This window comes from Megalops cyprinoides, chromosome 19 (genome assembly GCF_013368585.1).
Source record: "Megalops cyprinoides isolate fMegCyp1 chromosome 19, fMegCyp1.pri, whole genome shotgun sequence".
NCBI classification, from domain to species: Eukaryota; Metazoa; Chordata; class Actinopteri; order Elopiformes; family Megalopidae; genus Megalops; species Megalops cyprinoides.
In genome coordinates this window covers 633,940-656,439 of record NC_050601.1, presented here as the reverse complement: position 1 = coordinate 656,439, position 22,500 = coordinate 633,940, and the positions used below count along the sequence as shown (strand labels likewise).

The 22,500-nt window shown below is 53.1% G+C and overlaps 3 protein-coding genes across 3 annotated transcripts in view; 1 reads left to right on the top strand and 2 right to left on the bottom strand.

Annotated features, from left to right (window-relative positions):
* camsap3 (calmodulin regulated spectrin-associated protein family, member 3) overlaps positions 1–9,280 on the top strand; it is a 27,120-nt gene extending 17,840 nt beyond the window's left edge. The window contains exons 7-19 of the mRNA XM_036552429.1: positions 56–194; positions 523–662; positions 1,332–1,425; positions 1,518–1,569; positions 1,847–1,920; positions 2,924–2,984; positions 3,677–5,621; positions 6,230–6,351; positions 7,262–7,533; positions 7,688–7,790; positions 7,874–7,992; positions 8,143–8,261; positions 8,543–9,280. Coding sequence (XP_036408322.1) covers positions 56–194; positions 523–662; positions 1,332–1,425; positions 1,518–1,569; positions 1,847–1,920; positions 2,924–2,984; positions 3,677–5,621; positions 6,230–6,351; positions 7,262–7,533; positions 7,688–7,790; positions 7,874–7,992; positions 8,143–8,261; positions 8,543–8,845 — 3,543 coding nt within the window. The 3' untranslated portion in view covers positions 8,846–9,280. The remainder of the gene's footprint in view (positions 1–55; positions 195–522; positions 663–1,331; positions 1,426–1,517; positions 1,570–1,846; positions 1,921–2,923; positions 2,985–3,676; positions 5,622–6,229; positions 6,352–7,261; positions 7,534–7,687; positions 7,791–7,873; positions 7,993–8,142; positions 8,262–8,542) is intronic.
* Positions 9,281–13,919: 4,639 nt separating this feature from the next.
* nr5a5 (nuclear receptor subfamily 5, group A, member 5) lies at positions 13,920–20,447 on the bottom strand. Its single transcript, XM_036552479.1, has 7 exons — positions 20,230–20,447; positions 18,869–18,984; positions 17,922–18,063; positions 16,011–16,651; positions 15,421–15,540; positions 15,185–15,332; positions 13,920–14,221 (listed from the first exon to the last, which is right to left on the bottom strand). Exons 1-7 carry the CDS (start codon positions 20,327–20,329, stop codon positions 13,974–13,976), a joined length of 1,515 nt encoding a protein of 504 aa, XP_036408372.1. The 5' UTR covers positions 20,330–20,447; the 3' UTR covers positions 13,920–13,973.
* A 1,747-nt stretch (positions 20,448–22,194) lies between these two features.
* Positions 22,195–22,500, bottom strand: part of soul5 (heme-binding protein soul5) — a 3,904-nt gene continuing 3,598 nt past the window's right edge. Inside the window, exon 8 of the mRNA XM_036553247.1 lies at positions 22,195–22,399. The gene's annotated coding sequence lies outside the window, so the exon portion shown is untranslated. The remainder of the gene's footprint in view (positions 22,400–22,500) is intronic.

Genomic DNA, 22,500 nt, shown 5'->3' with positions numbered 1-22,500 from the left:
TCCCTCTGTCCCTCTCTTCTATCCCCTCCTCTCTCTCTTCCTGTCTCTCTCTCAGAACCGGTATAGGAAGGATAAGTTGCCACCCAGACAGACTCCGGCGTTGCCTCTGGTAACGGGAGTGAAGGACCTCTCAGACGGTGCTGTTCTTGCCGCTGTTATCCACTTCTACTGCCCAGGCCTGCTCAGTCTGGAGGGTATAGCCACGCCCGTCATACTGCCACGCCCGTCATACTGCCACGCCCCTCACACTGCCACACCCCTCATACTGCCACACCCCTCATACTGCCACGCCCCTCACACTGCCACACCTCTCATACTGCCACGCCCCTCCTGTCTTACTGGCCTGCCCCTGCTCTCATTGCCCCGCCCCTCCTGCTATGGCTGCCACACCCTGCTCCTCTTTCCCATACTCCCCTGCCGCTCACCTGGCGGCCCCTCCTGTCCCTGTCAGTGAGTGATGCTCTGTAATGCAGTGCAGGGAGCGCAGTGGCAGACGGCCATGTTTACCCTCCTCTGTCTCAGATGTGTGCCTGAAGGAAACCATGACGACGACGGACAGCCTCTACAACCTGCAGCTGATACGCGAGTTCTGTGACAGCTGCCTCAGCAGCTGCTGCCCCCTGCTGCTGGAGGACCTGCACTACAGTCCACCAGCCCTCAGGGTAGGAGAGGGGCCCTGTTCAGCCTCTGTACTAACTACTCCCTCACGCTACACCTACACACACCCCTCACACTGCACCCACACCCCTCACGCTACACCCACACACCCCCATCACGCTACACCCGCACACCTTACTCTACACCCACACACCTTACTCTACACCCACACACCTTACTCTACACTTACACACACCCCTCACACTGCACCCACACACCTCACTCTACACCCACACACACCCCTCATGCTACACCTCCACACACCCCTCACGCTACACCCACACACACCCCTGACACTACACCCACACACATCCCTCACTCTACACCCATAGACCAGCAGTTTTCTACACTGCTAGAATAACAGTATTTAACAGCTAGTTTCTCAGTATATGCCTGTGTTCAGTATATTGTGTGTTTGTGCATGTGCATGCCTGTGTGTGTGTGTGCGTGCGCGCGCGCGCGTGTGTGTGTGTGTGCGTGTGTGTGTGCGTGTGCGTGTGTATGTGTGTGTGTGTGAGTGAGAGAGAGAGAGAGTGTGTGTGTGAGTGTGTGTGTGAGTGCGTGTGTTTGCGCGCGTGTGAGTGCGTGTGTTTGCGCGCGTGTGAGTGCGTGTGAGTGCGTGTGTGTGCCCCTGCCCCCTGCCAGTGGTGTGAGTGTTGCTGATGTACCTGCAGGTGAACATCCTGAGTTTGGTGGCGGAGCTGCTGCGGTGCTTCGAGCTGCGCAGGCCGGACTTCGTTCAGCCCCTGCAGATGCTGGACCTCACAGGTACTGGAAGGTGGAGTGGCAGTTCACAGTCCCGCCAGTAGGGGGCTCCCTGTGACAGTGACTCATGCTGCTGAAATGTTTCTTTTGCACAGATTTCTCAGGACTGAGTGACCATGAGGCACCTGCTGGCAGGACCAACAGCAGGTACAGCAGCCAGACAGCGACCCCACAGAGACCCCACTCTCTCTCTCCCTCCCTTGCCAGCGTGCTGGTCTCTCTCTCCCTCCCTTGCCAGCGTGCTGGTCTCTCTCTCCCTCCCTTGCCAGCGTGCTGGTCTCTCTCTCCCTCCCCTGCCAGCGTGCTGGTCTCTCTCTCCCTCCCCTGCCAGCGTGCTGGTCTCTCTCTCTCAGACACCTCTCCCCTGTTCCCTCCTCTCGGAGAGGTCGTTTCTCTGTGCTGAGATGTTTTGTCTCTGTTTCAGTGCCTCTCCGTCCTGCATCTTCAAGCAGCCCTTCCTGCCCATCTCCTCCCCCCCGCCCGCAGCGGGTGTGTCAGGTAAGCTTTGTCGTCAGACAGGGGCCTCCACGGTCACCTGTGCGTGTGTGTCAGTGCGGAGTGTGTGTGTACTCACTGTATGTATACGACCCGGCACACTGCCTGTCTGTACCTGTCTCTCGGTGGTGGAATGAAGTCAGGACAGCAGAATCACTGGCCATCTTCCGACGCAGACTGAAGACCCACCCCTTCAGACTGCCTCTCGGTTCCACTTCTATCCCCACCCCCTAACGCCTGCTGCTGCTTGCACTTGACTTTAGCTTTATTTGTAGTGTTATAATGTGGTATGAATTTATGTTCTAGGGACTGTTGTATGGTAGCATGCTTGGCTTTTGTTAACTTGCGGTAGGGCTTGAACAGCGTTGCGCTCACACTCACTGGTCTCACACCGTTGGTTGTTGAAATTGAGTGGATACACTTCTGGAAGTCCTTCTGGATAAATGCATGTAATGTGGTGTAATGTGGTGTAATGTAATGTGATGTGGTGTAATGTAATGTGGTGTGATGTGGTGTAATGTGGTGTAATGTAATGTGGTGTGATGTGGTGTAATGTGGTGTAATGTAATGTGGTGTAATGTAATGTGGTGTGATGTGGTGTAATGTAATGTGGGGTGATGTGGTGTAATGTGGTGTAATGTGGTGTAATGTAATGTGGTGTAATGTGGTGTAATGTAATGTGGTGTAATGTAATGTGGTGTGATGTGGTGTAATGTAATGTGGGGTGATGTGGTGTAATGTGGTGTAATGTGGTGTAATGTAATGTGGTGTAATGTGGTGTAATGTAATGTGGGGTGATGTGGTGTAATGTGGTGTAATGTAATGTGGTGTAATGTAATGTGGTGTAATGTGGTGTAATGTAATGTGGGGTGATGTGGTGTAATGTGGTGTAATGTAATGTGGTGTAATGTAATGTGGTGTAATGTGGTGTAATGTGGTGTAATGTAATGTGGTGTAATGTGGTGTAATGTGGTGTAATGTGGTGTAATGTGACCCCTGTGCGCAGGCTCTACCTCAATGCCTCACGTGGAAGGAGTGGGGCGAACGTGGAGCAAGAAGCCGTTCAGGTAGGCATGCTCACGCTCTGCGCTGTATGCGCTGTGTGTGTGTGTGTGTGTGTGTGTGTGTGTGTGTGCTGCGCTGTGTGCGTGTGTGTGTGTGCGCTGTGTGTGTGTGTGTGTGCTACGCTGTGTGTGTGCTACGCTGTGTGTGTGCTACGCTGTGTGTGTGTGTGTGTGTGTGTGTGTGTGTGTGTGTGTGTGTGTGTGTGCGTGTGTGTGTGTGCGTGTGTGTGTGTGCGTGTGTGTGTGTGAGTGTGTGTGTGAGTGTGTGTGTGTGTGTGTGTGTGTGTGTGTGTGTGTGTGTGTGTGTGTGTGTGTGTGTGTGTGTGTGTGTGTGTGTGTGTGCTACGCTGTGTGTGTGTGTGCGTGTGTGTGAGTGTGTGTGTGTGTGTGTGTGTGCTACGCTGTGTGTGTGTGTGCGTGTGTGTGAGTGTGTGTGTGTGTGTGTGTGTGTGTGTGTGTGTGTGTGCTACGCTGTGAGTGTGTGTGTGTGTGTGTGTGTGTGTGTGTGTGTTTGTTTGTGTGTGTGTGTGTGTGTGTGTGTGTGTGTGTGTGTGTGTGTGTGTGTGTGTGTGTGTGTGTGTGTGTGTGTGTGTGTGTGTGTGCTACGCTGTGTGTGAGTGTGTGTGTGTGTGTGTGCGCAGGGGTAGGCACAGCTTGGGTGTGTGTGCTCACCTCCTGCGCTCTGTCCCCCCCAGTCGCCCCCTCTCCGCCGTGTCCTTTAGTGTCCCCTTTGGTCTGGACAGTGACGTGGACGTCGTGATGGGGAACCCGGTCATCACCCGCTCCGTCAGCTCCGACAGCCTGGCCCTGGCCGTCCCGCCCGTGACCCGCGCCCCCTACACCCCCCCGGAGGACCTCAGCCACCCGCTGAGCAAGGCCCCCGGCGGACCGTCCTCCCTGAACGGGCCCGTGGCCTCCCCGCGCGCCTCCTGGGGCACGCAGCCGCCCGCCGTCCCGCTGCGGGTGGAGAACGGGCTGGGGGAGGAGCTGCCCACCATCGAGGAGGCGCTGCAGATCATCCACGACGAGGGCAGGCTGGAGCCCCGCCTCCACCCCGAGGGCGCGGCCGACGGCTTCTACCTGCACTCCCCCGACGGCCCCGCCCGCGGCAGCCCCGTCCTCCTCAGCAGCTCCGCCCCGCCCCGCTCCGGGATGCTGTTCCGGCGCACCTCCGATGGTTCCCGTGACGACGACTCCGTCCTGAGGGACGGCAGCGTGGACTCGGATGCCTCTGAGGACCTGCCCAAAACGCAGCCCACACCGGCTACACCCGCCACGCCCGGCGGCGGCTGCTCCACCCAGCTCCGCCCACCCGATACGCCCGACAGCGGCGTGAAGATGACCAGCTTCGCCGAGCGGAGGAAGAAGCAGGTGTCGAGCACGCCGCCCATCGACGCCCCGCCCTCGAGCGACTGGGCCCCGCAGGCGGAGGACAGCCCGAGCAGCAGCCCCGCCCTCAGCTCGGAGATGACGGAGCTCGGGGCGCGGCTGGAGGAGAAGCGCAGGGCCATCGAGGCGCAGAAGAAGCGGATTGAGGCCATTTTCGAAAAGCACCGGCAGCGCCTGGGGAAGAGCGCCCTCCTGCAGCTGAAGAAGCAGCAGGGCGGGGGCGGCGAGCCGGGTGGCGAGGGCGGCGGGGGGGGCGGGGCCGGGGCCGAGCTGAGCGCCATCACTCTGGAGGAGCGGCTGGCCCGCATGGAGGATGAGGAGCAGGAGGAAGAGTGTGCTGCGAAGCCTCCGCCCCAGCAGGAGCAGCCCCAGGAGGGAGGGGTAGAGAGCAAGGGGGAGGGGCCGGGAGGGAGGGGCTCGGAGAAAGGGGCAGTGCCAGAGGATAAGGGGGCGGCGCCGCTGGGTGACTACAACGACGCGGTGTCCCGCCTGACGGCTGCCCTCAGCTCTCTGCAGTGTGACATGCAGCGCCTCTCCCAGCAGCAGAATCAGCTCATACGCAAGAAGGCCACGCCCCCCACGCAGGCCTGGGTCATCCCCACCAGCGCCAAGCCCTCGGCCGCCACCGCCACCCCCCCTCGCCTGTCCCGGGAGTCCACCCGTGACCTGGCCTCCCCCTCCCCCTCCCGTAAGGCCGCCGGCTATGCAGTACCTCCCAAATCTCCCCAAGCGCCCCATCGCCGGGCCCCCTCTGCTCCGCCCAAGAGCCCCAAACACCAAGCACGCCCGCTGGACCTCAAGCTGCCCCCGCTGGCTCGGGTCCTCACCCCCCCGCAGAACGTGGACACCCTGCCACACCTCCGCCGGGTCACACCCAGCCAGTGCCAGGTACAGACCTCCTCCTCCTTCAGCATAGGGGCGCCCCGTGCCCCCCGGCCCGCCGAGGACAGCTCCTCGGAGACGGGCTCGGCCGACGACCCCGCCATCTTCTCCTTGGAGCTGGAGGGGGGGCCCACGCCGGTCGCAAGCAGGAGGGAACCAGGCGGGGGGGGCAGCAGCTCGGGGGCGCCCTCGGAGTGCTCCTTCGAGAGCGACGTCCCGGCAGCTTTCGGGGGGAAGCGCAGCAGCCTGATCGAAATCTCGCTGTCCTCCCTGCCCCCGGCTGACGGGGACGACGCCGATGCCTTCTCCGACTCCATGAGCGACCACACAGAGCCTGAAACCCGAGTGGGCCTCGGATTCTTCTTCAAGGTCAGAGGTCACTGCCATGCTCCGGTGTGTGAGTGAGAAAGTATAACTGTGTGTGTGTGTGTGTGTGTGTGTGTGTGTGTGTGTGTGTGTGTGTATGTGTTTGTGTGTGTGTCTGTGTGTGAGAGAGAGAGTGTAACACTGTGTGTGTGTGTGTGTGTGTGTGTACAATACCAATCAAAAGTTTGGACACACCTGATTAAAACAATCAGGAACATGCATTCAAATCTCTTTTTATCTAAAGACTTATGCTTGAAATTTGTTTCTCAGGCATCAACTTCGTTATTTATATTTTTCTATGTATGAATTTCTTTCCAGTTTTTTTTTAATTTTAGAAAATAATTTTTAGCTATTTTGAAGAATCTAAAATATAATAATATATAATATATAAATATAATATGGTCACTGCATAGTTTCATTTGTGTTATTTTTAGTTTTGATGTCTTTGCTATTGTTCCAAAATGTTGAAAATGGTAAAAATAAAAAGCATTTGGCTGGTACATAAGTGTAACACTATGTGTATATGTGTGCGTGTGTGCCTGTGCGTGCGTGCGTGCGTGTGTGTGTGTGTGTGTGTGTGTGTGTGTGTGTGTGTGTGTGTGTGTGTGCAGGACGAGGCGCGGCCAGAGGATGAGATGGCCCAGCGGAGGGCAGCGCTGCTGGAGAAACAGCAGAAGAGAGCAGAGGAACTGAAGAGACGCAGACAGGAGCAGGAGAGAGAGAGAGAGGCCAGGTACCACACACACTAACACACACTCACACACACTCACACACACTCACACAAATTCACACACACTCACACAAATTCACACACACTCACACACACTCACACACACTCTCACAATCACAATCACAATCACACACACATACACAATCACACACACATACACACAATCTCACACACACAATCTCACACACACAATCTCACACACACAATCACACACACACACACACACACACACACACACTCACACACAATCACACACACACACACACACTCACACACACACACAATCACACACACAACTTCACTCACGCACACACACACACTCACAATCACACACTCACAATCACACACACACACACACACACACACACACACACACACACACACACTCACACTCTCACACACACACACAGTCAAGCACGCATGCACACACACACACACACAATCGCACACACACACACACACACTCAATCACACACACACACTCACACACACACGATCACAATTGCACACTCACACTCGCACACACGCACACACACACTCACAATCACACTCACACTCACACTCATACGCACGCACACACGCTCACACACACACACACACACACACACACACACACACACACACAGACATTTATTCAACAAACTTTAGCTCCATGTCTTCATGGTAATGCTTCTGTTTGGTGGCCTTCCAAAACGAGCCTGCGCTCACCTCTCTGGGATGGAGCATGCTGTTCACTGGGGCCCCTGTCAGCCAGTCTAAGGTTTTAGCATAGCTTTAGCCTAGCTTTTAGCATAGATTTAGCATAGCTTTAACACTTGGGGCGTGCAGGGCGTTAGGGGTGTGCAGGGTGATTAGCAGGAGAAGTTCACACACACATGTGCAGCTCACGCGTGTACCCCTCCCCCCCCCCCAGTCGGCCCTCCTCTACGGAGGAGCCGCGGGGGCGATCCCCGGCCCCCAGCACCCCCAGCACCCCTCCGCCCCCCCGTGAGGCCTTGCTCCACCGGAGAGGAGACTTCACGCGGCAGGAGTACCAGCGGCGGCAGCAGCTGAAGATCATGGAGGACCTGGACAAGGTGCTGCGGCAGAAACCCACCACCGTGCGCGGCGTCAAGAAGCAGCGGCCCAAAACCGTCTTCCGCGACGACTCCGCCCTGTCCCGCAGCCCCGCCAAGGGCTTCATGGGTAATGACCTCTGGCCCCTGCTGCTTCATCCCGTTGCATTGCCATTTCTGTATCCAGGTGTATTCAGTGGGATTCTCTGCCTCAGCTGGGCTGGGGAGCGTTACCTCTCTGCACCTCCACCCTGCACTCTGACTCCGCCCCTCTCTGTCTGCAGGCTCCAAGATCAGCAAAGTGTACTCCCACTCCACCCTCAATCTCTCCTCACTGGCTAATGATAGCAGCAACTCTGGATCATTGTCTGTAAGGAAATCTCCAAGGTAACCGCCCCCAGCTCGGTGCATCTTCCCTCCGCTGTTTCTCTAAAGCGTCCGTCACTCACTTCCTCTCCCTCTCCCTCCAGCCGATCTCATTCGCCCTGCAGACTGATGTCACCAGGTCGACTGGCCAATCATAACGGAGAGAAGGACTGGGATGCTGCCTCCACAATCTCCTCCCCTGCGTCTGTCCCTGAATACACAGGTGACGACCCGTGTGACAGGAAATAAGGCCTTCAACACCTCTCACATTGCCAGAGTTTCATTTGACATTGAGAAGTATGATATTTGATGTGAGATTTGAAAATGTTCAGGAGCTCAGTTGATTCTGATTTGCGTCTGACCTCTATGTTAGGACCCAAGCTCTACAAGGAGCCCAGCTTTAAGTCCAACAAGTTCATCATCCACAACGCCCTGTCCCGCTGCTGCCTGGCGGGGAAGGTCAACGAACCGCAGAAAGTCAAGATTCTGGAGGTCAGAGCTTAGAAACGCCTTACTGTGTCTCATAAGGACTCCCAGCCTGGTCTTAGTTTCACCCTCTCTCTCCACCCCCCCCCCCTCTCTCTCTCTCTCTCCCTCTCACTCCCTCTCTCTGTCTCTCTCTCTCTCTCTCTCTCTCCCTCTCACTCCCTCTCTCTGTCTCTCTCTCTCTCTCTCTCTCTCCCTCTCACTCCCTCTCTCTGTCTCTCTCTCTCTCTCTCTCTCTCTCTCTCTCTCCCTCTCCCCTGCTCTCTCTCTGTCTCTCCATTCTGCAGGAAATGGAGAAATGCACAGCGAACCACTTCCTGATCTTGTTCCGGGACTCAAGCTGCCAGTTCCGGGCGGTGTACACCATGAATCCAGAGACGCAGGAGCTGGTGCGTCTGACAGGCATCGGCCCGCGGGTGGTCAGCGCCTCCGTGGTGGAGTCCATTTACAAGTACAGCTCTGACCGCAAGCAGTTCACCGCCATCCCATCCAAAACCATGTCCATGAGCGTGGATGCCTTCACCATCCCGGGACACCTGTGGCAGAGCAAGCGCCCAGTCACACCCAAAAAACCCGGCACACCCAAATAAAGGCAGCCGCACCCCTGCGCTCTGCCTGGGGCGGGGCTTCCCTCAGGCCCGGCCACTCCCACCCCCGCGCTCTGCCTGTTGAAACAGTCTTGGCTTTGGGACAGTATATGTGTTGCAGCAGAGATTAAACACCAGGGCGTTGTTGATCCATCCTTTCTGTGTCGGCAGAAAAGGTCCCACCTACCAGGTCCCTGAAAGTCAGACAGGAAGTGAACGTTAAAGCTGTTTATTTCTGACACACCTGGAAGACCCTCACCTGGTCACGGTGGGAAAAGGTAGGGTCTGGTTGGTGCACCTGAGGCGGTGACAGCGCTCCTGAGTGTTTAAGAAAAGGCTGTATTAAAATAAGATTTCCATTTCCAGACCCCCCCCAAAATTCCCTTTAGAAATCAGTCAGGCCCCATCCATCCTACTTTGCTACACCAAGCCCTGCTCCGCCCGGCAGAGCTGACCTCAGTGGAGGGTGGAGAGTCGGGGGGGAGAGAGTGGGGGGGGGAGAGAGTGGGGGGGGAGAGAGTGGGGGGGGGCTGAACAAACTGCACACCAAGGCAGAAGACACCCGCCTTAAATGTAATCTGTCCCCCATACTGACCCCAGATCAGTACACAGTTTGTCTGTCTTGAATCCATTCGTCTCAGTAGGATCTGGCTGGTCTCTGGGGGACTCTCCCCAGACTGATCTCAGCTCAGCTGGTTTCCTGCTCCTCTAGACGTGTGGACTTTAAAGAGCCTCTGTGGCCTTTGGGTACCAGATCACCTGGTGAAGACTGAGCTTTGGCTGGGAGGGTGTGGCAGGGGGGGCATGGCGGGGCAGGGCATAAGGGGGCGTGACAGGGAGTGCTTTGGCTGGGAGGGTGTGGCAGGGGGGGCATGGCGGGGCAGGGCATAAGGGGGCGTGACAGGGAGTGGCAGCTTTCCTGTTATGGCCGTAGGTAAGCCTAGAAGAGTGTGGCCACCCACACACTGTATGTATCAGTAACTGGAAAGCAAAAAAACAGGAAATCACTGATAATGTGTGTACATCTGAGGGCTATTTAATGCTGATCTTTTTCATGGTTTTTGAGAATGATTTGTATAAAGTGGAAAGAGTTTGTGAGATAGCTGCTTCAATGGAGGTGATGTGTGTGTGTGTGTGTGTGTGTGCGTGCGTGCACGTGTGTCTGTCTCAGGCAAGATGTAGAGTCCTCCAACCGTAGAGGGAAATGTATGATTCCTGAATAACATTGGAATGTTAGGCCATACACACACACACACACACACACACACACACACACACACACACACACACACACACACAGGTGATTCTGACCAGAGGCCTGCAGGTAGCACTATTGAAGTCTTTATTGTGATGAAGGAATGCACAAAAAATTGAGTACCTCACTGAAAACAGACACCCCCAGTGTCACCCTGTCTTACCCCACTCCACTTCTAAATATCACCCTGTCCATCTCTCACTGCCAAATCCTGCCCCACCCATCTCTCACTGCCAAATCCTGCCCCACCCATCTCTCACCTCCACATCCTGCCCCACCCATCTCTCACCGCCAAATCCTGCCCCACCCATCTCTCACCTCCACATCCTGCCCCACCCATCTCTCACCTCCACATCCTGCCCCACCCATCTCTCACTGCCAAATCCTGCCCCACCCATCTCTCACTGCCAAATCCTGCCCCACCCATCTCTCACCTCCACATCCTGCCCCACCCATCTCTCACTGCCAAATCCTGCCCCACCCATCTCTCACCTCCACATCCTGCCCCACCCATCTCTCACCTCCACATCCTGCCCCACCCATCTCTCACTGCCAAATCCTGCCCCACCCATCTCTCACTGCCAAATCCTGCCCCACCCATCTCTCACCTCCACATCCTGCCCCACCCATCTCTCACTGCCAAATCCTGCCCCACCCATCTCTCACCTCCACATCCTGCCCTACCTTGTGTGGTGGGAGGTGGTTCATGCCATATCGGTGATTTGGGTTCAGTGCATCTTAGATCAGGTTCTTTCCCACAGAAGCAGTGGTTGGAGGGAGGCTTTCAGAGAGCCATAATCTGTTTGTAGAAGGAGTATCTCCACTGCAGTGAGTTTGAGCAGCAGTGAGTGAGGTGTGTGTGTGTGTGTGTGTGTGTGTGTGTGTGTGAGAGAGAGAGTGTAAGGGAGCATGTGTGTGTGTGAGAGAGTGAGTGTAAGGGTGTGTGTGTGTGTGTGTGTGTGTGTTAGTGTGTGTTAGTGTGTGTGAGGTGTGTGAGTGTGTGTGTGTGTGTGTGTGTGTGTGAGAGAGAGAGAGTGTAAGGGAGCATGTGTGTGTGTGAGAGAGAGAGAGAGTGTAAGGGTGTGTGTGTGTGTGTGTGTGTGTGTGTGTGTGTGTGTGTGTGTGTGAGAGAGAGAGAGAGAGAGAGAGAGAGAGTGATGTGCAGAGATGGAGGGTCTAAACTGTCTGATTCTGTGCAGCTCTACTGTAGAAAGTACCATCTTACCTGGAGTCTATTTATTTGGTAAGAACCAGGGTGAAAGGTTTATTATTTGTTCTTTTTTGTTTGATTTTATTATTTATGTTGGTTAGGGTGTCGATTTCAGTCATCTCATCAGTGTATCCTGTCTGACCATTTGGTCTGACCCTCTTGATTTTTCTCTCTGTCTGTCAGTCTGTTAGCCAACCCCTCCTTGATTGTTCATTAATTCAGATCTGCCTGGAAAAACTGGATCAGATCAATAAAATCATTTTAAATCATGCAGCTTACTCCTATATTCTGTCTCATGTTATTTTTATGACTCTTGATTTTTCATCCCAGGTGAAAAACGTTTTATCAGGATACGCTGATTCCTTTTACACACACTCTTCTACATGCACTCCCTTACACACTCTCTCTCTCTCCCTCTCTCTCTCTCCCTCTCTCTCGACCCCCCCCCCCCCCTCTCTCTCTCTCTCTCTCTCTCTCTCTCTCTCTCTCTCTCTCTCTCTCTCTCTCTCTCTCTCTCTCTCTCTCACACTCACACACTCACACACACACACACACACACACACCCTTACACTCTCTCACACACACACACGCTCCCTTACACTCTCTCTCTCACACACACACACGCTCCCTTACACTCTCTCTCTCACACACACACACACACACACACTCCCTTACACTCTCTCTCTCTCTCTCACACACACACACGCTCCCTTACACTCTCTCTCTCACACACACACACACACACACACACTTACACTCTCTCTCTCTCTCTCTCACACACACACTCCCTTATACTCTCTCTCTCACACACCCACACACACACACGCTCCCTTACACTCTCTCTCACACACACACTTACACTCTCTCTCTCTCTCTCTGTCACACACACACACACACACTTCCTTACACTCTCTCTCTCTCTCTCTCTCTCTCTCACACACACACACTCCCTTATACTCTCTCTCACACACCCACACACACACACGCTCCCTTACACTCTCTCTCTCTCTCTCTCTCACACACACACACGCTCCCTTACACTCTCTCTCTCACACACACACACACACTTACACTCTCTCTCTCTCTCTCTCTCACACACACACACTCCCTTATACTCTCTCTCTCACACACACACACACGCTCCCTTACACTCTCTCTCTCACACACACACACACGCTCCCTTACACTCTCTCTCACACACACACACTCCCTTATACTCTCTCTCTCACACACCCACACACACACACACGCTCCCTTACACTCTCTCTCTCTCACACACACACACACACACGCTCCCTTACACTCTCTCTCTCTCTCTCACACACACACACATACTCCCTTACACTCTCTCTCTCTCTCACACACACACACATACTCCCTTACACTCTCTCTCTCTCACACACACACATACTCCCTTACACTCTCTCTCTCACACACACACGCTCCCTTACACTCTCTCTTTCTCACACACACACACGGTCCCTTACACTCTCTCTCTCTCTCTCACACACACACACACTCCCTTACACTCTCTCTCTCACACACACACACACTCCCTTACACTCTCTCTTTCTCACACACACACACACACTCCCCCCCCTATACAAGACCAGCCCTACTTATGAATATGTCACCTTGTCTTAAACACACAGATACTAACAGGTTGGTATAGCAACCTTTACATTTGGCATTTAATACCATTTTTCAGTTCATCTACCCATTTCTGGATATGTTTCAAAGCTTCCTGTAATATTTGAGTAACCATTTGTTTCCAGTGGCGGCGGGTGAGCTGTTTTGCGAGCATAATCATTTATTTACGATTGGTGTCAATTATTCTGTGAATTATTTGTTTTATTGTTAATCAAGGAGGATAAAGGGGAACAGGCTGAATGTAATGATAGATTTAAAGGTAGTGTTTCCGCTACTCCTGTTTCTAGCTCACTCGCCGCCACTGTTTGTTTCTTTCTAGATGATATCACGGTATATGACGACTAGTTTGATACTAATGTCTACTCATGAAAAAGTATCATACATACATAGAATTGGACTCATAACATTTTTAAACAGGCTCTTAAAACTGTAACATAAATGCAGCAGACTTCAGACTTTTCCCCTGTAAAGGTGGTTTTCTCCAGGAAAAATACTGACTCAAAAAATTCACAGTGAAGACATTTTTATTCTTGATTCATTCTCTGTGGGCTTTCAGAGTACAGGTCTGTTGGGGTGTGTGTGAGACAGAGAGAGGTGTTCTTGTGACAGATTAGTACTGATCTATTTGCTTTGGATGGGTTTGGAGTGACATGATGGCTGTTTGGGGGTGGGGTGTGTTGGGTGAGATGTTTGGGGGTGGGGGGTGTGAGTGGGATGTTTGGGGGTGGGGTGTGTTGGGTGAGATGTTTGGGGATGGGGTGTATTGGATGAGATGTTTGGGGGTGGGGTGTGTTGGGTGAGATGTTTGGGGGTGGGGGGTGTGAGTGGGATGTTTGGGGGTGGGGGGTATTGGGTGAGATGTTTGGGGGTGGGGTGTGTGAGTGGGATGTTTGGGGGTGGGGAATCTTGGGTGAGATGTTTGGGGGTATTGGGTGTGAGTGGGATGTTGGGGGTGGGGGGTACTGGGTGAGATGTTTGGGGGTGGGGGGCGTTGTTGGCTGGCAGGTGTTTGGTCCTCAGCTGTGTTTGGCATGCAGCATCTCGGTCAGCAGAGAGTTGCAGGGCAGGTCCCCCAGCAGGTGACGCTGGTACAGGTACTCCTCCACCTGCAGGCTGATGCTACGCACCTCCGGCAGCCGAAGCAACAGCTGGCCGAATTTGTCCGAGTGCCCGGGGTGTGTGTGCAGGGTGTGCTCCATCAGCGCCCGGTTCACCTGCTCCTGAGTGCACTCCACCTGCCCCCGATCCTGCACCGACTTCACATCTGCGGGAGAAGCATCCGTCACTACACCGCACACACGCACACATCACTACACGCACACACACACACACAACATCACTACACACTCACACACCATGCGCACACACACACACACACACACACACACACACACACAATCACTACACGCACACACAACATCACTACACACTCACACACCATGCGCACACACGCACACATCACTACACGCACACACACACACACACACACACGCACACATCACTACACGCACACACAACATCACTACACACTCACACACCATGCGCACACACACACACACACACACACACACACACACACACACACACACACACAATCACTACACACTCACACCATGCGCACACACACACACACACACACACACACACACACAACATCACTACACACTCACACACCATGCGCACACACACACACACACACACACACAATCACTACACACTCACACACCATGCGCACACACACACACACACACACACAACATCACTACACACTCACACACCATGCGCACACACACACACACACACACACACACACACACACACAATCACTACACATGCACAACATCACTACATCACTACACACACACACAATGTCACTACATCACTACACACACACACACACACACACACACAACATCACTACCCACACTCACACAAACACACAAAACTACACACATCACTACACACACAGAATACACACGCATACACCCATTCCTACACACAATTCAGTACACACAAACACACATTAATAGGCACAGTTTAACACACACATATTTCAGCATTCACCTACACATCTCAGCACAGGCACCGATATCAGTGGGTTCACCTGGACTGAAGAGGACCAGGTACCTGAGAATGACCGCTTACCTGGACTGAAGAGGACCAGGTACCTGAGAATGACCGCTTACCTGGACTGAAGAGGACCAGGTACCTGAGAATGACCGCTTACCTGGATTGAAGAGGACCAGGTACTTGAGACACACAAACTCGTGTCTGTCCATCTGCAGTGTCCTGAGTTTGGACACCATGTCCTGTGCCCGGGACACCAGACTGCTGAGAGTGGGGCCAGCCTGGGACAGGATGGTGGACACGTCGATCTGGAAGCAGTGCAGATGGATTACTGCATCACAGACGGTGCGCTTTCCCCCCCTCACACCCCCCCAAAGGCAGGGCTGTCCGTCTTACCTGCTGCCCAGTCACCAGGTAGATGCTGCCATCTCTTCCATAAGCCACCTGTCTGTACAGGTGATCCAACACCAGCAGCTCACTCCAGCAGCACTGCAGCAGACACATCTGATCCTCTACCTGCCCCAGGGAGACACCTGCACTTACTCCCCCACCCCCTCACTCCCTGTGTGTGTGTGCTTGTGTGTGTGTGTGTGTGTGTGTGTCTGTGCGTGCATGTGTGTGTGTGTGTGTGTGTGTGTGTGTGTGTGTGTGTGTGTGTGTGTGTGTGTGTCTGTGTGTGTGTGTGTGTGTGTGTGTGTGTGTGTGTGTGTGTCTTTGTGTGTGTGTGTCTGTGCGTGCATGTGTGTGTGTGTGTGTGTGTGTGTGTGTGCACACATGTTTGTGTGTGTGTGTTTGTGTGTGCTTGTGTGTGTCTGTGTGTGCTTGTGTGTGTCTGTGTGTGTGTGTGTGTGTGTGTGTGTGTGTGTGTGTGTGTGTGTGTGTGTGTGTGTGTGTGTGTGTGTCTGTGTGTCTGTGTGTGTGCTTGTGTCTGTGTCTGTGTGTGTGTGCGCTTGTGTGTGTGTGTGCGCATCTGTGTGTGTGTTCACCTTCAGCTCCTTGAAGAGGGTGCTGTTGCGGGCCCACTCCACCAGCCCAAACAGCGTCTGGTCTGCCATCTTGCACATGATGCTGAAGGTGTTGAGCCGGTCGTGCTTCCCGCGGCTGGCCTGCTCCCTCTGCAGGCTGGCCAGCACCCTCGCGCAGAGCTGCGTCTCCTCGGGCTCCCCCCGCAGCAGCTCAGTCAGGAGACAGGCTGCGGGCGGAGCTGCGGGCAGGGCGTGGCTCACAGGCTGGCTGTAGCTGTGAGGGGCGTCAGCCTTTCCCTGGACATACCCCTGGAAGGTAGAGTGGTACAGTCCAGGATGGGGAAAAGAAGACAAGGCCAGAGCCCTGTCTCTGTTGATGGTACAGTCCAAAAGCATGGGGCTTTCTGATTGGCCCATGCTGGAGGCCATGGGCTGTGATTGGTGGAAGGAGTCAGAGGAGCAGGGTGTGGAAGTGGGGCTGGACAGCAGCTGAAGGTCGTGCGACAGGGTGGTCAGCGGAGCGGGCGTGCTTTCCAGTTTGATCCTGTAGGGGGCAGTGTTGGGCTGGTGGGAGGCGTCTCTCTGCTGCTTCAGCTGCCTGTCCCGCCGGTAAAGGGGTCCAAATTTGTTCCTGCCGCCCCTCATTCGGTCGGCCCTCACCGCTGCACGCACACAAACACACACACACACACACACACACACACACAGAGGTCAGGATGACGGCCGGCAGTGCAAACTCCTACTTCCACATTCAGGGACACAGAGGCTGTGAAACTGGAGCCCTGAAGCACAGAGGCCATAAGCCTCACCTCCTCACAACCTCTCTACTCACACTAACACTGCTGTAGGACTGTCTAACACACACTCTCACACACACACACACACGCACACACACACACAGTCAGCAATCTAGGTCTTTTATCTGGGCCAGTACAGCAGTAGGTTTATGAGTTTGCTGATAACCTGTGAGAGTAGGACAAGGTAACTGTCACAGTGCTGTGTGAGGACAGACTAGCTGAATATTACAGTGCTGTACGCTCTCTCCTCTCCTCTCCTCTCCTACACAGTGCCGTACGCTCTCTCCTCTCCTCTCCTGCACAGTGCCGTACACTCTCTCCTCTCCCACACAGAGCCGTACGCTCTCTCCTCTCCTCTCCTGCACAGTGCCGTACGCTCTCTCCTCTCCTACACAGAGCCGTACGCTCTCTCCTCTCCTGCACAGTGCCGTACGCTCTCTCCTCTCCTCTCCTGCACAGTGCCGTACACTCTCTCCTCTCCCACATAGAGCCGTACGCTCTCTCCTCTCCTCTCCCACACAGTGCCATACGCTCTCTCCTCTCCTACACAGAGCCGTACGCTCTCTCCTCTCCTCTCCCACACAGTGCCGTACGCTCTCTCCTCTCCTGCACAGTGCCGTACGCTCTCTCCTCTCCTACACAGAGCCGTACGCTCTCTCCTCTCCTCTCCCACACAGAGCCGTACGCTCTCTCCTCTCCTGCACAGTGCCGTACGCTCTCTCCTCTCCTGCACAGTGCCGTACGCTCTCTCCTCTCCCACACAGAGCCGTACGCTCTCTCCTCTCCTCTCCTACACAGAGCCGTACGCTCTCTCCTCTCCTGCACAGTGCCGTACGCTCTCTCCTCTCCTGCACAGTGCCGTACGCTCTCTCCTCTCCTGCACAGTGCCGTACGCTCTCTCCTCTCCTACACAGAGCCGTACGCTCTCTCCTCTCCTCTCCCACACAGAGCCGTACGCTCTCTCCTCTCCTGCACAGTGCCGTACGCTCTCTCCTCTCCTGCACAGTGCCGTACGCTCTCTCCTCTCCCGCACAGAGCCGTATGCTCTCTCCTCTCCTCTCCTACACAGAGCCGTACGCTCTCTCCTCTCCTGCACAGTGCCGTACCCTCTCTCCTCTCCCACACAGTGCCGTACCCTCTCTCCTCATGCCAACCGTCAGACACTTCTGGAAGCGGCAGTAGGGGCAGCGTTTTCTCTGCGCCGGGTCCATTGGGCAGCTCTGTCTCTCTGCACACGTGTAGCGCTTGTTGTTCTGAACTGTGCGCTTGAAGAAGCCCTGGAGAGAGAGGCAGAGAGTGTGTGTGTGTGAATGTGGGAATGAGTGTGTTTAAGCGTGTGTGTGCATGTGTGTCCATGTGTGTATACCCACATACCTGTACTGACTTTAGACCCACATCTAATCCCTTATACCTGTACCGACTCTCTCACACCTGCACCTTTTTGCCAGGGGTGTTAGGTATATCAACAATATTCCACAATACAAAAACGTGATGATACACATCGTGGAGCTGAAGAATGGTTCGCGATATCAGTGGCAATCTGTTTTTTAATCATGCTAGTGATCTCCGCAGAATAAATCTAAAACGCTTTCTCTCCGCCTTTAATTACATAGCATGAACAGCAGAGGGCGCAATAAACACGTTAACTTGTTCAGTGTTATTTAGCCATGCTTAACGGCTCGCACTGGAAAATACAATCTGAATATGCGCATCTGCTTTTCAAAGCTGAATATTGTCATTTATTTATATGACAAGATATAACCAATAAATTTCACGTAAAATAATACATTTTGCTTACAATTTTAACATGGAATAAAATAAGTTTTTGCACATTTTATACCGCAGGAATGAGCAAGGAATCTTAATCAGTCATAATTTGTTTTGATTCAAATTTTGTTCTGTAGTGAAATATTAAATATAATGAAAGCATTCAACTCTGAGCCCAGTATTGCGTATCAAACTGAATCGTGAGCTGATTGTGTGTGTGTGTGTGTGTGTGTGTGTGTGTGTGTGTGTGTGTGTGTGAATGTGTGTGGGGTGTGTGTGAATATGTGTGTGTGTGTGTGAGAGAGAGTCTCCTACCTTGCAGCTCTCGCATGTGAGTAGGCCATAGTGGTAGCCCGACACCCTGTCCCCACAGATGGGACAGGCCTCGCCCTGCAGGGGGGCTGGGTCTGGCTCTGTCCTCAGATCCTGGGCTGTGAGCAGTGGAGGGAGGGTGTGTTACTGACAGGATTCAGCTAACCAAACCTCTACCTTCCAGCTCTGTCCATCCACCTGCCTCTCCCTGTGCCCTACACACACACACACACACACACACACACACACACACACACGAACGCACACACACACACATTCTCACACACACACACACACACACACACACACACACGCTCACACACACAAATGCACACATACACACTCACACTTTGAGATCCTTGAAAAGTGTAATTTAAACGCATACATTACTGATATATCTGTGTGATGGGGCAGACCGAGCAGGTGCTGTTTGTGAACAGGTCTGTGCTAAAACACCCCCTCCCCAACACACCTCCCAAACACCCCCCCCCCCCCCCCCCTCTCTCTCAGTGATACAGCTGAGCTCTGGTCATGTGACTCAGTGCAGGTGTGCCAGGTGGGAGGTCACAGGCAGGTGTGTTCGTCACACAGAGACTGAGGACACTGTTCATTGAGATATAACTCTTATGTAATCCCTGTCGGTAAGTTAAGTTTGATCCACCTGTCCTCGTCATTTGAAAGGCATATACCATGAGTCTTATTAATGTCAGCGCTATTTCAACCAGCACCTTACCGTCCTAATTTAAAATAAAACACACACACCTGTTGAGCCGTCTCATTTCCGTCACAAAGACTGTTATTTGACATACTGGAGCTAAGTGCCATTTACACCACCGTCCACCAGCATACAGAGGGTACCAGCCGGGTGAGTAAACGACGATCACAAAACCCGGCTTGGTGAAGCGCTCCTAAACATGTAACAGTCCCAGAGATCTTAACTGACTGCATGTCATATGAGTTCTAGAGTAAACAAAACATAAACAGCAACAATTAGATGGCAACAGAGAAGAAGCCAATGGTAAGAGGTGGGATTAAACCGCGGATATGGCTTCAGGTTTGTAGACGAAGTGTCTGACAAAGTTTTACACTGTGGGAGTACTCACTCTACTGTTAAACACCCGACTCTCAGAAAAATCACTCTGCTGTCAAACCCCTGACTATCACTGAGACCGCTCTATTATCGAAGGCATCATTTTCACAGGCATTTCTTTGCAGTAAAACGCGTGATTATGAGATAATAACTCAACTGTCGGACGTGCTATTAGAGAAATAATTCCACGGTAAAACGCGTGATTATCAGAGACTCCGTGGGCTGGAATGCCCTCGGGTCACTCAGAAGCAGTACCCCCCGGTAATGATCTTACATGTGGAGGGTCCGTCCTTCGCCAAAAAGTCCTGCCCGTAACTCGCGGGGTGAAAGGGCGCGGCCGGGGGATGGTCCGGATGGAAGGATGAGGTGTTCATGGCTGGGGAGGAAAGAGCGGTCACCGCTTTCTCATTGCCGGAGGCTGAGTCCCACGGGAAGGTGAGAAAAAGGGGAGAGAGACAGGACCGGAGAGAGCCAGGGGACAGGGACTGACGCCTTGTGGAGGCCCCGTATCGGACTTTGATCCATAGCGAGGGTAATAAACCTGTGCCTCGCTGACACTCCTACCCCGGCCGGCGGGGAAACGGACCTTGCGGAATTCTGGCTCCGGAGAAAGCAGCTGTAACCGCGCTGCAGCAGCGACTCGTCCTCGCCAGCGGGCTGATAAGATAAGATAGGGTCGAGGGGCATCCGGGTAAGCTTTTATTGGTTCGTGCGACTGCATTTGAATACGTCCATTTAACCAAAAACCGCGGCGAGGCCTGAGAGCTGCAACCCCCAAAACTACTGGGTGCTTGTGTTTCAAGTCAAATGGTCCTTTTCAGAGGCGGCAGAAGCGCGTGGTTTCCTGTGATTGCGTTCATCACAACTTTGCGTAATTTGGTCTTTTGTTGTTCATTAATATGTTTTGGTTGCTAAAACACTAATTTGAGCTATTCCCATTCAACATCTCATAGTAGGCTACATTTTCATTCTCGAGTACAGGCGGCGTGTTGATGGCAAATGACTTCTCTAAACCGTTTGAAATATGGTGTGCTAGAGCTAATGCGCGGTGAGGTTTGATTATCTAATGGATCTCAGTTGATTCTCGTAGATCTGACCATATGACGACGAGCTAATTTAGAGCGCGCAATTAGCCTGAATAACGGTGGAATTGACGTCATGGCAGATTACCCGGTGTTCAAGGGTGACCGGTTATCTCTGCTCTCCACTGCGCTGCCGGTGATTCGGCGACAGTGCTGCGCGAGTGACGCATGAACGTTTTTATTTGTTAAGTGATATATAACCCCAGACATCAAGTCATTGATATCAAGATATCTTTTAGAGACCTCCTAAAAACCCGAGCTGCACACGATGCGGGGCTTTGCCCTCCCACCTGCGTTACTTGGGGCTGGCAGTCAACTGGCGGAATCTGGAGATTTACAATCCGTGTCTGCGATAGATTCCAAAATGTAAAACAGTGAAGCGTGACAGTTGGCTAACTATAATCCACATGGTGGCTCTGAGTGCTATACGTGTGCCTCTTTGGAAACCGAGTCAGGGGCCAACCCATGAGAACAGACCATGTCCTGGCTGAAACCCATGGCACAAACACTGCGTGCACTGCACAGAAACGCCGACAGCTTCGTGGTATTGAGTGAATAAGACGAAGTGTTCATCTGAGGTCTCGGTTTTATGGAAGGAGTTGCTTAATGGTGTTTTACCCAGACTGTCACACACCCGGTAAAGCGAGGTTTAGCCATCTGTGTCTGCTCACGCCGCCGCAGAATGCATTTCTCTGTGCTGTGAGCGGAAGATGGAGGGGGAGAGGCGACAGCGGGAAATGTGGACTTTTAGAACAGGTGGTTTAGACCACGGTTTTTCTGGAACGTTTAACTGTTAGTTTTTTGTTATGCATTACAGCATGTGGACATTAACGTTTCCTGAACCGAGTGTCCGTGAGCTTATGGAATAAAACTGTGTTGTGCCATTCATATCGCGACAAAGAAAGTGCTTTTGGCCCCGGTGGAGTAGCCTAATATTCTACTCATTCACAACAGAAAGCCTACACGCACGCGCGCACGCGCGCGCACACACACAGACACGCACACGCACACGCACACGCACACACAAAGAGGGGGGTAAGTCGTTTCTGTGTGGGCAAGTTGAACATGCATTCACACCCCTGATCCAATTCCGTAACAAAACGACACCATTCTGGAAAGAATAAACCTTTTATTAGAAAAAGCAGCTTTCTGCTCGTATAAAACTACAACTCATACAGGGATATGGAGCTCCAGGTAATGAAATTCATCATGAGTGTTTCATTCCTTATTCTCAACATTTTTTACTGTTATGTAAAGAATATCACATTTTGTTCTTTTCTTACATTTTCCCTATGAAACCACTGTGTTCAGCCTCTTTTGCATGTAGCAGGTTTTGATTACCAGCGGGTATGGCCAGGATTCCTAGAAACAAAGAAGAGAAAGTCATCATGTTGTTTGCCATTGACATTATCTTTCATATTCTCTCTGTCTCTCTCTCTCTCTCTCTCTCACACACACACACA

What these genes read in the sequence shown, in the direction of transcription:
- nr5a5 (XM_036552479.1), bottom strand. Translation starts at nt 20,329, where the DNA reads ATGAACACCTCATCCTTCCATCCGGACCATCCCCCGGCCGCGCCCTTT. An exon ending in ACCTGGTGACTGGGCAGCAG is followed by an intron (nt 15,333 to 15,420) that starts GTAAGACGGACA and finishes CACTGCTTCCAG; the next exon opens with ATCGACGTGTCCACCATCCT. An exon ending in CCTGGTCCTCTTCAATCCAG is followed by an intron (nt 14,222 to 15,184) that starts GTAAGCGGTCAT and finishes CTTCTCCCGCAG; the next exon opens with ATGTGAAGTCGGTGCAGGAT.